This window comes from Anomalospiza imberbis, chromosome 18 (genome assembly GCF_031753505.1).
Source record: "Anomalospiza imberbis isolate Cuckoo-Finch-1a 21T00152 chromosome 18, ASM3175350v1, whole genome shotgun sequence".
NCBI lineage: Eukaryota > Metazoa > Chordata > Aves > Passeriformes > Viduidae > Anomalospiza > Anomalospiza imberbis.
The window spans coordinates 9,681,886-9,696,721 of record NC_089698.1 but is presented as its reverse complement, the minus strand read 5'-3'; the positions used below and the strand labels follow the sequence as shown (position 1 = coordinate 9,696,721).

The 14,836-nt window shown below is 46.7% G+C and overlaps 1 protein-coding gene across 1 annotated transcript in view; it reads right to left on the bottom strand.

The window, feature by feature from the left end:
* Positions 1-14,836, bottom strand: part of TBX5 (T-box transcription factor 5) — a 39,737-nt gene that overhangs the window by 10,349 nt on the left and 14,552 nt on the right. The window contains exons 7-8 of the mRNA XM_068208901.1: positions 10,393-10,484; positions 182-408 (exon numbers count right to left, since the gene is read on the bottom strand). Coding sequence (XP_068065002.1) covers positions 182-408; positions 10,393-10,484 — 319 coding nt within the window. The remainder of the gene's footprint in view (positions 1-181; positions 409-10,392; positions 10,485-14,836) is intronic.

Sequence of the window (14,836 nt, the reverse complement as noted above, 5' to 3'; positions counted from 1 at the left end):
AGACAAAGGAAAGTATTTTCTCACTGAATATCTAAAATACTCTCTTTCTTTCATGTTGATGTTTTTCTATCCACAAAGTCACTTATCCTTGGAGCTGTCCAAGGGGAAACATCAGGAAACAATGCCTAACAGTCACGTTAGGAGAGGAAAAACACAAAGCAGGGAGCAGGCAAGCTCTGACCTTTTCTCTTGGTGCAGTGGTAGATCTGGCCGTGCTCCTGGGAAATGGGGTAGGGGTTGGCAGGAGGCAGCAGGTCCTGGGAGGTGCTGGACACCCCGTTCTCACACTGGTACTGGGAGCCCAGGTTGGAGGAGGCAGAAAGGACCCTGGTCTCGCCGCTGAAGGGGCTGTGATTCGAGGACACTTTTTGTCTCACTGTGCTCCTGGGAACAACTGGGTACTCTTTACTACAAGCAAAGAAACAAAAGAGGAACAAGTCAGCAAAGCAATCAATTAATAAATAGATTAGAGGATTAATAAATGAAGGCAGCACATTAGTGTCATGGAGTTTGTTTTGGCTTTCAGGGAAATGGAGATATCCCTCCCAGGAGGCTGCAGCCCCGTCATGCTTTATCCATGCAGAACTTGTTTTTCCCTTTCCTTTTAGTCCTCTTAAATTCATGCCTTTTCCACTACCACTATTATATACACACACATAAAATATATAAATGCAGTTTCAGCAAAAAAAACACGATTTATATTTACATATTGTAGCATTTATAAGCTGTATACTGTTTGTAATGTATTTGCAATATGCACATGCATGTAAATAAAAACATCATTTCTGCCAACCTGACTTGGAAATTAATTAAATATTTAGGTCTACATTTTCCCTTATAGCAGTTGTTCCCATTCCTTTTGCCTGGAGTCTGTCAGCCTGGTTGTCCTGGATGGGGGATCCCTGCACCACAGACCAAGCTCAGAAAAGAGAAATAAATAAATCACTGAGAAGTGATGCACACCACAGCCTCAGCAGAGCCAAGATGGGAGGGAAAGCCTGGATTGTTCTCTTGCTCCCAGATCTGGTTTGAAGTTGGGATGCTTTGCCAACACAGGCTGGAAATCCCCTCTCCTCAAAGACCCTTTGGTGTTTTTTGGAGATGTTTCTCCAAACACATCGGCAATGTGGCAACCCCAAAGATGATTGCTGCTCTGCAGAGAGCGCTGAAGCTGAATAGGGAATCTCAGACACTTCAGGTACTACAGGTGAGGTAAAAGTCTCCTCCTGAACCCACAGGCTTGTTAAAATGCATAAAGATCAGGTAGTACAGCATCCCAAAATGTCACCAGGCTCAGAGCAGCCACAAAAGCGCTGATTCAAACAAGTTTTCTCCTCCGAGTCTCTAACCATTGGACTAAGCTGGCTTTGAGGTACCCCCCTCACCTGTCCAAAATCATTGTGCTCGAGCTCCTTAAATGCCATCCACAGGCTCACCTGGCCACTTCCATGCGGAGGAAGAGTCCTGAACCTGCAGTGACACCCGTCAGGGAGGATCTATCACCGGAGAACTCAGAACTTATTTACAAAATTTAACAATAGCAATCGTATAAACCTTCGCCAGCAGGGAGCTTTCATCCAAACCACTGCTGTGGTGGCTGCCAGAAACATCAGCAACCGAGCTGGAATGGAAGGGAAATTCACCCAGGAGCTCAAACCCAAAGAAATGAGGCTCTGGTTGGGCCATGAAAGCTTTCCCAAGCCCGGGAACTGGGGGCTTGCCAAGGAAAGCCTGTTCCAAAGGTGGGATTTCATCCCCTGGAAGCAGCATTTGCTCAGAACTAAAATCCAGGCTGTGCACGAGGAACAACAGACAGATGGACTGGGAGGAAGCAGAGGTTCAGCCCTTGGATATTCAGGGCAGCAGTGGATGCCAGGATGCGTGGTGGGATTCAGAAGACCTGCCTGTGGACACCCAGCACTTAATTCCACCAGGAGATTTAGCTGGAGGGCAGCTTTGGTGGCTTCTGAGGAAGGTCAAGAGCTGTGGCCATCAAACCTCAGGGATGACCCTCAGACCTTCTGGGCTCTAAGGGATCTCCTAGCCCTCCCAGGTCATAGTTTTGATCTGCCTGTTCCACCTTCACAATGGATCCTCAATGAAAACTGTACCAACACGACACCCCTAAGCTGCATCCTCACCTTGTTTCCCTTCCAAGGAGATCACCTGCCAGGAGGTGACTCCTGGATGTGCCCTTAGCTCTCCTTCCTGAGGAGAGACTGCGTGGATTGGTTGGGTTCATCTCTCTTAGCCTTGCACAACCAACATCTGATTCCCAAAAAATGACAGAGCCTTGTTTTCTTTCCCAGGGGAAACCTGAGAGCTCCACTGGAGGAGAAAGAGGGACATACCATGGCATGATGCCAGGCCATGTGACACTTGTGAGCATCTTCCACTGATAGTTTGGCCATAGTGGGTAAATCTTTGATGAAATCCTAGAGGTGATTCCAAGTTCAGTGATTCTGTGACCCTTTTCAAAGGATGTCTCTTTGGAACATGATCTCCATGGGGATTTCTTACCATAAATTTTCAGTGGGACTCCATAAAGGTCAGACCCTCACTGTGCCAAGCCCCACACAAACACTGGGGAGCCATCCCCACCCCAGATACTTCTCACCCTTACCAACACTTTTCTCTCTTTCAACAGAGAGCTGAGAGCAGGAAGAAGTGAACAACCTGATTAGGGATTTTATTTCTTGATGAAAAACTATTTTCCTAGAATCATGAAGGTCAGAAGAGACCTCCAAGGTCGAGTCCAGCCCTTGATCAACACACTGTCAACTGAACCAGAGCACTGGGTGCCACATCCAGTCATTCCTTGGACACGTCCAGGGATGGAGACTCCACCACCTCCATGGGCAGCCCATTCCAATGCCTGACCACTCTTCCAGTGAAGGAATTCCTCCTGGTGGCCAAAGTGAAGCTCAGCTCCTTTCAGGCCAAGAAGCCGCTGTTTGACTGCAACAGCAATACTTTTACCCCAAGTGGCAGAGCACAGGGGTGTTGGTTTCCAGATTCCTTCCAGACTGCATTTCCCAGGGAATATAAGAATCTCCATGGCCAGAAGACAGGACTGTGGTGCTCTGGGGGATACAGCAGGAGAGGGAACAGGTTGGAGTCACCGCGTTTTCAAACAGCAGTTCCCAGGAGGTGTTGCAGTAACTTCTCCCCAGACAGAAATATTTTCATTTCAATCAAAACACATTGGGTGCTATTTTTGCCAAAAATCAGCTGTTGTAGGAGGGAGATGAAGGAAAGTGTTTTCTCACTAAATATCCAAAATATTCTCTTTCTTTCACTTTGATGTTTTTCAATTCACAAAGGCCATTATCTCTGTAATTCTACATATTCCTCCTTATAGGAGCTGAGCTGAAATATATTTTTGGTATCTTCTAAAGCAACAATCATCTTAAAATATTTATATTTTCTCCTGAGCCCATTCAACTTGTAGAGTGTGTACCTATCATTTTTAAAGACTAAAACTAAACTGGATCAACTTATTTTTTCTAAAAGTCACTATTCCCAAAGTAGTGGTCATCATCCTGAGCTGTAGTTGAATAGAATGAAAGGTTTCTGTCATATCCAGAAATTTTGCTGTCAAAAAAAAAAAAAAAAAAAAAAAACCTAACCAAAACAAACAAACAAAACAAAAACAAAACAAACAAAAAAAGTCCTGTGGCAAAGAAGGGAAAATGTATTAAAGCTTGACTTAAGCAATGTAGGAAATTGTCCACATAGCAAGGATGAGGTTGTTGATGCTTCTGGGCCAGAACGTTAGTTTTACGTGGGGTGTTAATAGACTACTTTCATTTCCACATTAAAAATTGCAAAACTAAAAGAAATTTTTTAAGAAGTTGATTGGGAAAAGAATTTACAAGGAAATAAATACATGTTCCTGGCCTATTTAAAGTCTGTTGGAGGCTAATAATGAATATTTAGTTACTATATTTTAATAGCAGAAGGGGATAGGGAGAAGCAGCGCAAGGTGCTGTGTAATATTTTGATTTTTGTTAAAATTTGGGAAAAGAAATCATTAATGATGTCCAAGACTATCAGTGCTAAAATCTTGACTCTGTTCTTGCCTCCCACCTGGCCAGAGGTTTCCCAAATCCACAGGGTTGGACAGCAGCTCTGCAGAACTTCCCCAGTAGCACCCACATTCCACTTCAAATTCCTCATAGAACTCCCACCCTACAGATCAGGCCTGACAAGTGAATCCCTCCAGCAATCCCAAATCTCAAATCCCACCTCTGCCCGGTGGAATTAGAAACTCACTCTCATTTTCTCTCGTGACAACTTCCCCTATCTCTGGCCAAGTGATGCTCTCACCACAACAGACTCAAGAGTTTTGTAAGATCACTTCTGCTACAAACTCGTGGCCAGCAAAGAATTCAAAGGAGCAAATTCAAGATGATTTTGCAATCTCAGAACCAGAAACCTTGTTGGCCACTGCAAATTACTAATAACTGGAAAAATGATAAATACAGACCTGCACAGAGCAACATCTTGCTTATTACTACAGTTTAAGAGCATAAAAGTTTTCCATATATTTTCATGTGCAGACGTGAAGTTTCCTGATGTACCAGCCAAGGCATAGTAAATGAAGCTGCCAGACAAAAAACTGGTTAAAAATCTGTTCAAAAATCCGCAGTTTAGAATCAGAAAGCTCCAGCATTGAAGCATCCAATCCCTACTGCCCTTAAACAAGCTATTTTAGAAAATGTTCCTGAAATTTCTGCAAGAAAACGTTGGATACCTCAAGGCTTTCCAGAGCTGCTGTAGCTCATGGCAACAAAAAACTTATTGAATATCAGATCCCAAGGATCTGTTGGAGGTCAAGGTGAAGCATGACATGGAAAAGGATTTCCTTTCCATGTTTTTACAGCAGCCTTGGAAATCCCTGAACTGTCTAAATCTTGTTCACAATATCAAATCTTAGCCTAAAGCCTGACCCAAGGTTGAACACAGGGATTCCTCTCCACTCTTTCCAAATTTCCAGGAGAATTTAACTCCTCCTTGAGCAGTCCCAACAAAAGGACAAATATTTGTCACCCCATCAGTGCTGTCCCCTCTACCCAGCACAGAATCAACCCCCAATTCCAGATGTGCAAACACAACTCAATGGCTTTGGGGTTTATAGTTCCCAGGCCACCAATTGTTGTCCTTCCTGCTGAGGCTCCAGAGGAGGGAAGTGGAAGTCAGCCATAACAGACACAGCAAAAGGAAGAATGGGGGGGAAAAGTGCCTGGAATAAACAGATCATCTCCCAGGAAAAAAAAAAAAATCAAACCAAACCCATTTGTCAGTGTGCATTCAGCTGATTTCCAACATATTGAAATAAAATTGAACCACTCTCAAGAGGCTGTCTGGAAGGGGATAAACTAGAGCAGGAAAGGATGTGGTAGGAGAGGAATTACTGAGGACTTGCTGCAGTCTCAGCCTCTGATTGAACATGACCCCTCTCTGCGTGGGGACTGCAGAGTAGCCCTACAGAGAATAACAGCTGAGACTGGATGTGCAGCAGCACAAATCAACATGTCCACTGAGGAATGAGTCTGTTCAGTGCCCTGTTCTCCTTGAACACAGCAAATGTCCTGACCTTCCTGCCAGGACCTGAGGGGCTCCAAGATCCGTGGGCTGGGATGGGAATCTCAGGCAATTGAACAAGGCCAAGTGCTGGTGCTGCGCTGGGGCAGGGCAATCCTGGGATCAGTCCAGGCTGGGGATGAAATGATGGAGCTGACCTGGGGAGAAGGGATTGGGGGTGCTGGTGGGGGAGAGCTGGACATGCCCCAGCACCCAAAAAACCTCCCATGTCCTGGGCTGCCTGTCCAGCATCATGGGCAGCAGGACAAGGGAGGGTTCTGCCTCTCAGCCCCGCTCAGGTGAGACCCCACCTGCAGAGCTGCCCCAGCCCTGGGCCCAGCACAGGAAGGAACTGGAGCTGCCGGAGCACCCAGAGGAGGCACCAGGATCATCAGAGGGATGGAGCAGCTCTTCTGGGAGGAAAGGTTGGGATTGGAATTTGTCTCTGGAAAAGAGAAGATTTCAGGGTGACCTACAAGAGAGTTGGAGAGAGACGGTTTACAAGGGCCTGGAGTGACAGGAAAAGGGGAAATGGTTTCACACTGACAGAATAGGTTTAGATTAGATATTAGATAAAAATCTGTCCCTTTAAAGGTGGTGAGCCCTGGCACAGGGTGCCCAGAGAAGCTGTGGCTGCCCCTGGATCCCTGGCAGTGTCCAAGGCCAGGCTGGACAGGGCTTGGAGCCACCTGGGACAGTGGAAGGTGTCCCTGCCATGGCAGGGGGTGGGATGAGATGATCTTTAAGGTCCCTTCGACCCAAACCATCCCATGATGATCCTGTGGTCTGTTAGCAACTCCTCTGAGCAGCGCAGCCCAAAGCCATCACTGCAACCAACCCAAGAACCAGCAATGAAAAGAACCAGGCAGAGACCAAGAGCTCTCATTAGCAGGCAAATAAAAAGATAAATTTCTCCAGAAAAAGATGTTGGAGTAAGAGAAACACAAGAGAAGCTGGAGAATGGATGTGGGCCAGAGGCAGCACCTCATCCCTTCATGCTGGGCTGAGCTTCTGCTGATCAAATCCTGCTGCTGAGATCCCCCAGAGGAAGGTCAGTGACAGAAACTGCAGCTACCCTGTGTTTCTTGAGTGGCTTTCTCACTTCAAAAAAGCTGTGAATAAGTGAGCTCTGCCCAGCTTCCTTTTGGATTTCATCTGAATTCTGTCAAACTCTACAGAACACATTTCAACCAGGACCAGGAATATTTCCTGGGGGATGTGTGCTGGAGGAAAGCATTCCCTCCCCAGCAGATGTTATAATGCCAAATCTCACACTGAAAATATTTCAGACAGAGGGTGAGCCCTGGGAGATTTCAGTGACAGAACCTGGGAAATGGAAGTGGATTAAAGATGTGAGGCAGTGAGACAACAGAAGAAGAACGAGGTGACCAAGACTGATATGCTTGAGTCAGCCTGGTGCCCATCAGTCCAACAGGATGCTGGAATGCCAGGGAACACCAGAGCTCATCCATTTCTTCTGCTGGCACCCCAAAATGCACTGTCATCTCTGTCACGCTGGCTCTGACTCATGCAGCTTATTTTGTGTCCTCTGTGTCTGGCCCTGTTTCTGCTCTCGATGACACATGGGAATCTTTGGAATAATTCCTTTGGAGCCAGAAAGATTGCTGTGGATTAATGCCAAAGGCAGCAAACTGGCTCGTGATCCTTGACAGAGAAAACGCAGCCACAACGTCAGACTGCGCTGTCACTCTTCCCTGTCACGTGGAGCATTCTGGATTTTTTTGTCACTTTTCAAGGGCTCAGAGTACCCATCGAGAGAACCAAGAGCCACCATTTCATGGCATCATCATCCCCCTCAAAAGCCTTCCCAATAGAAGCTTCAAGGGCTGAACTGCATTAATTTCCAAAATTAATTAAATTACAAAATAACCAGGGTCTTCCAGACTACCAGAAGCTCCTCAGCCCCATAAGAACCACCACAGACAATGGGACCTGCAGATGAGCAGCAAGAATTGGTTACAGGGCTGACCAGAATTGCTCCCTCCCAGTGTTCCAAACCTACACACGTAGTAAAACTCACATCCCTCTATGCTTTTTCCTTGCTTTTTAATGGTTTTGGGGGGCAATAAAATAAAAACTCAACCTCATGCTCAGAAACTTGAAAGCTTTGAAAAACCTCTTCTTCCCAGAGGATCCATCCTACCAAAGAAGCTGCTAAAGGCACCTCTTGTGCTTCAGGAAAGAAAGGCAGTGGGAGGAAAAGGAACATTCACTGGAATTTGGATCTCTCTGGAACTCGTGGCTCCTCTTTTCCAGTGAAATCCTTTGCTGCTGAAAGTCTTCACACCACTCCTGAATTAAGTTCTACCTGGACAGACTTATTACAATTTTTCTGGGAAATAAGAGGAAAAAAACCCAATATGGGAGGCCCTGGAAAGGAGAAAGCCATGGAGAGGGATGGACCCAAAGCCATGGTGGGTGAATGTCGGGTCAGAAGTTTCTGGTACAAAAGGATCTGCACTGTTATAAAAATGTGGGGTTTTCCAGCTCCTTTTTTCATAATGAAGGAATAGCACTAAAAAAGCATCCCACCATATTCTCCAAGGGCATAAATGGACATCATTCCTCTAAAACCAGGATAGACTGACTGGTCCATCACTGGAAAACAACATCATAAACATACATTTATATATTAAAATATATAAAATATATATTTAATTACATTTTCATACATATTTATATGTCAAATCTATATAAACCCACAAAAGGCAGGGCATAGTTCTGCAACATTCTCAAGCCTGAATGGTTCTTTATCTCATAGACACAACCTATTTTTTATAGCTGCAATTTATTTATATATATAACTGATTTTATATATGGGTTTATATATTTTCATATATAATTTTGAATATATTCATATATCTACATAAAAAACCCACAAAGGTGGGCACATATTTGCAACGTTGAATGGGTCTTTATTTTACTATAATCATCTTATCCTGCCCTCCCTTAAAAAAAATGCCACCTTTGTAAAGGCACACAGCCATTCCTCTGCTAAGTTATTAAAATGAACATCAGAAATTATCCAGTAAAGGCAACGATTTTAACCCTTCCAGGCCTGAGTGGGTGTATTTATATATTCCCAGTGTTTCTGTTCCCTGGATCATCGACCGCAGCCCCTGCATAAAAATGCCAATCAATTTTTACCACGGGCTCAGTGTGGCTTGATGCCATGCTCTTCATATGGCACCGAGCCCTTCCTAAGAGTCCTCCCTGTTCCACCTCCTGCCTCCTGCTCCAAAATCACCCCCCCACTGTGAATCCAAACCTTCAAATCTTTCCAGTGACTGTAATGAAAGGATGGTTTGGCAGCAAAAAAAAATATTGGCGGGGGGGAGAACACATCATCACTCAAGTTCCAGTAGAAGCTGGGTGACTGGCACGGGGTGGGGGGAGCTATTGCAACGGGTAGTGCCACCATAAATAAATAAATATTGACAGATCCTGCCAGGATCTGTTGGAAAGGGCAGGCAGGGAACACAGGGCACATTCAGAAGCCCACGGAGATGATTTCGATGGAGCAGATTAAGTGTTACCTATACCTTTTTTATACATCTGTCTTGGCTTTTCTGGGGCTGAGTCTGAACATGTTTATACACAGGAGGACATTTGGCCAGTTTGAGTGGGTTCCAGGCATGTTTGCAGGATTGCAGGAATTATTTGGTGCCTGACAGCACAATTTTCCTGGCTATGGAGAGCCACGCTCAGGTCATCAACTACAACAACCAGAAGTGATCATCTACAGCTGGCTTCTGGGTGGGCAGTGGGAAAAACCCTCCCATCAGAGAGTCCCAAAGCAGGTCCTTCCAGCAGGAACCAGAGAATAAAGGATCTGAGTGGCTCCTCCCCTCCTAGAAAATGCTCTATTGAGAATCTCTATCTAAGTTAGAATCATGGGTATGGCACCATTCCTGCAAAACATTTGCACCAGGAAGCAGCTTGACACATGGAGAAAGTTCCAAGTGAAGGGAAAAGCACGAAGTTAATTACCAGCAGGACCTGACATTTAGAAAAGGACATTAAACAGGATTTTCAAACAAGATTTAGGCTTGGTTTTCAGCTTAAGTACTTGCAGCCAAACCCGAGATTCGAAAAGGTCTCCTCAGCCACCTGGCCCTGGAGATCCCAATGTTTTCTAACCTTTCCTTCTTCAACCTGAAAGCACCACACCTCTGCTCCTGCTCTGCACATCCAGAACCCAGCAGGCAAACACTCTCCTCCTGCCAAAGTCCCTCCAAAGCCAGTAACAACAGAGCACAGGATTCTCCACCACCACCTCCAGAGGCAGCTGGAGCAAGCTTAAAAACCCTACTCCCAAAACAAGGCTGGGAGCTTTGTCTTTAAAGCACTGTCACCCGGGAGAAAGGATCACTCAGGAATTCTTCCACAGTAGCTTGATGGCCAGAGCTTCTCCCAGCTACTCCAAGTTTTTTATGGGTCTAAGTCCACGTGCAGCCTCAGAGAGGAGAGTTCAGTACAAAGCTAAAGGTTGCTCTGGATGGGGACGTGTCTGAAAGAAATGCAAAGTCCCTGTGGCCAAGACAGCATCCCACAAGTGAGCTCCTGCCTCTGCCACCCAGCAATTAAGGAATTCCCCTGGGAGCAGAAGGTTGGCCCCATGTCCTGGGAATATTTCAACAACCTGCTGTAGAACACCCATGCAGATGCCAAGGCAGGGAGCGGCACCATGTCCTGGCACTGGCCAGGCCACAAGGGACGTGCCAAGCAAGGCCCAGGTAGTTCTGGTGCCCCTGGGAGGGTCCCCATGAGGGTGACACACGTTACCTCTGCATCCTGGACATCCTGTGGAGCTCCATGTCGTCGCTGCCACGGAAGCCTTTGGCAAAGGGGTTGTTCTCGATCTTCAGCTGGGTGATCTGAAAGGGAGGAAACGCAACGCGGTCATCGCCTGTCCAAGGCATGGGCAGGGAGAGAGGGGACAGTGGTTATTAAACCCAAGGCAGGTGGGATGGGAAGGAAAATACAGCTTGCAGGAGCTCCAGTCATCCCTCAGCCCAGGCACTGACTGCTCCAGATGGGCCTTTCCCTGGAATGCTCTGCAGGAAAAATAGCTCCTGTCAACAGCCTCTCGCTTCTCCCAGGCTTGTCCCATAACTAACATGTGGGACTGCTCACACACATTTTTCTCTGGAGAAAATCTGCTTTCTGAGAATTCTTACTTTCATTTTGTCGTTGGGACAGAAAGGGCTTCGCTGCTCAGAGGACCAGGGATAGGTCTGAACAAATCCCAACAAGTATTTTCTCATCAGTGCACAGGCAAGACCAAAACCTCACTTCTCAGACCCTGCATCCTCTCTCCCAGCCCAGTGAATCTCACCTTTCGGGTGTTTCAGACCAGCTAAATGTGCCCCAGGTGCTCTGCATCTGCCATCCTGCCCCACACCTGGCAGCAGTGCATGGACTCATTACCTGAATTACTTTGAGGACAACTTCACCTGTGACCATCAAACTCTGGAGGATTTTTTGTCTCCCCATCACTTCCATTTGCTCACTAAGTGAGCTGCCTTGAGAATCTAAAGTTTAGCCTGATGAATCCCCTCAGACTCAACTTTGGTTCTCTTAAAATGTCTAAATTTAACATTTAAAGCAGCTTCTAGACAGACCATGCCCTTACCCAATGGCACTGTGCTGCTCCAAGAGGTTCATTCCCTTCCTGCACTACTTTTCCTGTGGGTTTTGGTGAGCAGGGCTTGTCATTTAAGCCAATATTCATTGTGGACCAGCAACACCCTCAGCTACCCTGTGGATTTTGTAAAAACTCCCTCTGCCATGCCAAATCTGATGCAAATGCTTTGGTGCCTTGGCAGGAGAGGACTGAGCCTGGACCAGGTGTGATACTGCTGCAAAGCCCCAAATTTGGGCAGAAAAGGGGAAAGTTCCCTTTTTTTCCTATTTTTTCCAACACTGCTTGGCAGTCTGAACTCTCAGCAAGGAATCAGGAGAGACACTTGCCCAGGAGGAAAGACAAGTCCATGTTTGCCACTGGAGGAACTTCACGCTGTCACCACATTTTATGGAAACCCCGTCCTTCCTTCCCATTGAGAGCTGGCCAAGGGGAAGGAAAGAGCTCAGGATCAACGGAGGGAGAACAGAGAGAGGTTCATGTTCACCGAGTCAAGCACAAACAGCCAGGCCCAGCTCCCTGCCAAAATCCAGAGAGGAAAATCTGGCTCGCCCAGTGTCAATAGCAAACCTCGCCAGGTGTATGCACAACCAGATTATTTTGCTCTTTTCTTGTCTTTTTGCATATTTTTTTCCAAGGGACATTTGTTTATTTGCCATTTTTGCCTCATTCAGCCCCAAACTTCTCACAGAACCCCCCACCACACTTACACTTATCTCCACAGGCATTCCCATTAAATCAGGACCATACTTCAGCATATAAACAAGCCCTTGGCACTTTTGGCACTTTTTTTTTTTGTCCCTCATTTCAGATTTCAAAGAGAAGGGTAAACAAACAATCTTTTGGGGTCAATTTGCCAGTTGAGCCATTCTCTAGCAATAAAACAGAGGTGCATTTTGTAATTAAAAGCCCTGAATTATTACACAACCAGCTGTGTATTTTGCAAAGCAACTGCCTATCGGTTTGAAGGTGGTGACTCTTCTAGAATGAATAATAGGCATTATTCAACATTTTGAATGTTCCTGAAGCCCTGTAAATGTAGGAGTTGTCCTCCCTTGCCGACCCCAATGGCAATATTTGCTCACATAAGTGAAGTCCTTCAGTGAGTGAGGATTTACAGGATTGGCACCAGCACACAAAGGCACAAAGGGCCGGATTCATCCCAACCTGGCCGAAGGCATTTTAACCAAGGCGCCTGCACTGGGAGCCTCAGCTCCCTGCTGGAATCAAGGGAGGGAGATGGGGACTGCCAGAGGGCTCTGGGGTGGGTGGCAGTGCCTTCACAGGTCCCCAGTGCACTCTGGTCACTGGAGGAGGAGCCAGCAGTGTTCCAGCCCCTTATTTAAGCCCCTCAGTTGAATGCCCCGTTTGATTCTTCAAGATTTTAATGACCTACAAAACTGCAGCCAAAATATCAAAACGGGACCTCAATATTGCAGATCTGGTGGTTTAGCAGAAGTCCCCTAACCCACACGAGGAACACACTTACAAGCAAAGGTGTTGATGCTGGTGACCAAAAGCCCCAAGAGAATCACAGCCAACTTCAGCCTCCTTAAAATTAAGGATCTGCTGGACTGAAGGCATCTAAAAACCAGGGACTACAGCTTTAGAATTAATTCTCAGACCTTGGTGTACTTCAGATGGATTGGAACTTCCAGAACAAAGTTTCACAACAAAGGTGACAAATCATGGCATCAGCCACCACAAAGCCAGGAGAGCCCAAGCCAGATTTGACAAAACTGTACACAACAAACTAGAAAACAGAGAAAAAGTTGGTGAATCCCTGCTTTAGCAAACAACCTGTGGAAGATGTTTCATTTGGCCACTTTTTTGCCTGACTTCCAAACTATTTCAGAGGTGGAAAAGCAAACGCAGGGGTGGAAATAACCTTCTTCTGGATCAGCTTTGCCACAGCAAAACTGAGTTTAATTGACTATAACTCATGGAGGGGCAGGGGGGGAGAAAAGCTGTCAGAAAGTCAAATGACAATTACCTCATGAAAAATAAAACAAAATACAACGTCCTGCAAGGTCATTAAGACAGAGTGCCCAGGGCTGAATTATACTGCACAGGTTCAATAAAACTGAAGGGCTTTGTTTGCGTATTTGTTACTGACGGCAAAGCTTCACTGGCTCCTGAAGCTGCCACAGACCCTTGGAGACCAGAGCTTTGCAGGGTGAAGCCTTCCAGATTTCCACTTTTCAGAGCTTGTCTGACCTATGGGTTCATCTTCACTTTAATGGGAAGTGACAGTTCCCAATGGAATTGGGAATCCCAAAGGAATCCCTGGGCTGCTCCCCTGCACTCCTTTCTCTGGGCTAATTGGCCACAAAGCTCTTCTGCTGAGACCTTCTCAACAGCATCTTTAGCTCCAGCATGACAAAATTTAGCTTTGCATCGAGTTAGGTCGAGGAAAGATGCTTTACTTCTTTTTCCTTTACCACAGACATGTATTTATATGGGATTTGTGCCTAAGGGCTCATGAATATCATTATGGCCAAAATCAAAACTACCATTTTGTATTATTTTTTATCAAGAACTTGCCATGACAAGATTTTTCTCAATTGTTTCTCACTTTAGCAGTTGGAATAAAGTTGAAACTTTGTTAGGGGTGACGTGCTCCACACCAGGTGCTCTGGGCTCTATTTTATTTACATATTTTGCTATCAACTTCTTCTTTTTAAGCACTTAAACTAAGGGAAAATACTTCATCCTGATCTTTTTGGGCTCTTCTGAAACTAAGAAAGGTTGGGCATTCTGGAAAAGGAATGTTCTGCAAGGAATATGGATCCTTAATTTCTCTGAGTTCTCACTCAGGGCTACTTGGTGAACTTAAAACTGATTGTGGGGGGAAAGTCACCATTTAGTGATGAAGAGGTGCAGGTGATCACCCTTGAGAGGTGCAGAGCACTCATGGAGCTCCCCTCCCCGTGAGGATCCGTGCCTCCCTGGCCTGCAGGTGGCCGTGGTCCTGCTCAGGGTGGCAGAGAGGGACCAGGAGCAGCTGTGGCACCGCTGGAGCTGGCAGTGCTGGGAGCCACAGGAGGCTCCCTTGGCGCTGGAGAGCACACAGGCTTTTTCTTTCAGGCTCTCAGGTGGGAACCAAGGCAGGATGGAGGAGGAAGCCAAAGCAGGAGGAGTGGGAAGGAGAGAAAGAGATGAAGATAAGGTGCCTGCTGAGCCCAGGGACATCTGGGCCAAGCACAGTAGCCGGATGGGAGCTGGGACTGGGAGCCCGGGGTAAAAGCCAGGAGAAGGGAGGGGAGGAGCTGCTGGCAGAGGGGAGAAGATGCTGAACCCAAGGGCAGTGAAGGAAATGGGAGGGACTGGGGGGCTGGCTGGGGGTACTGGGTGAGACAGAGGGGCTCGTTGAGGAGGCTGCTGCCTGAACTGGGGCACAGGGACCAAGGGTGGGCAGAGAGACTCGGCACAGAGTTTTGGGGGAAGGAGATGAGTCTGCAGGCAGGATGGATGCCGGATCCAGAGGGAATCTTGGCCAAGCTTGAGGAGAGGGGCTGCTTTGAGGACCAAAAGGGTCCAGGGGCTCGGGGCTGGCTGAGCACCCCATCCCAGGGCTGGCAGGGA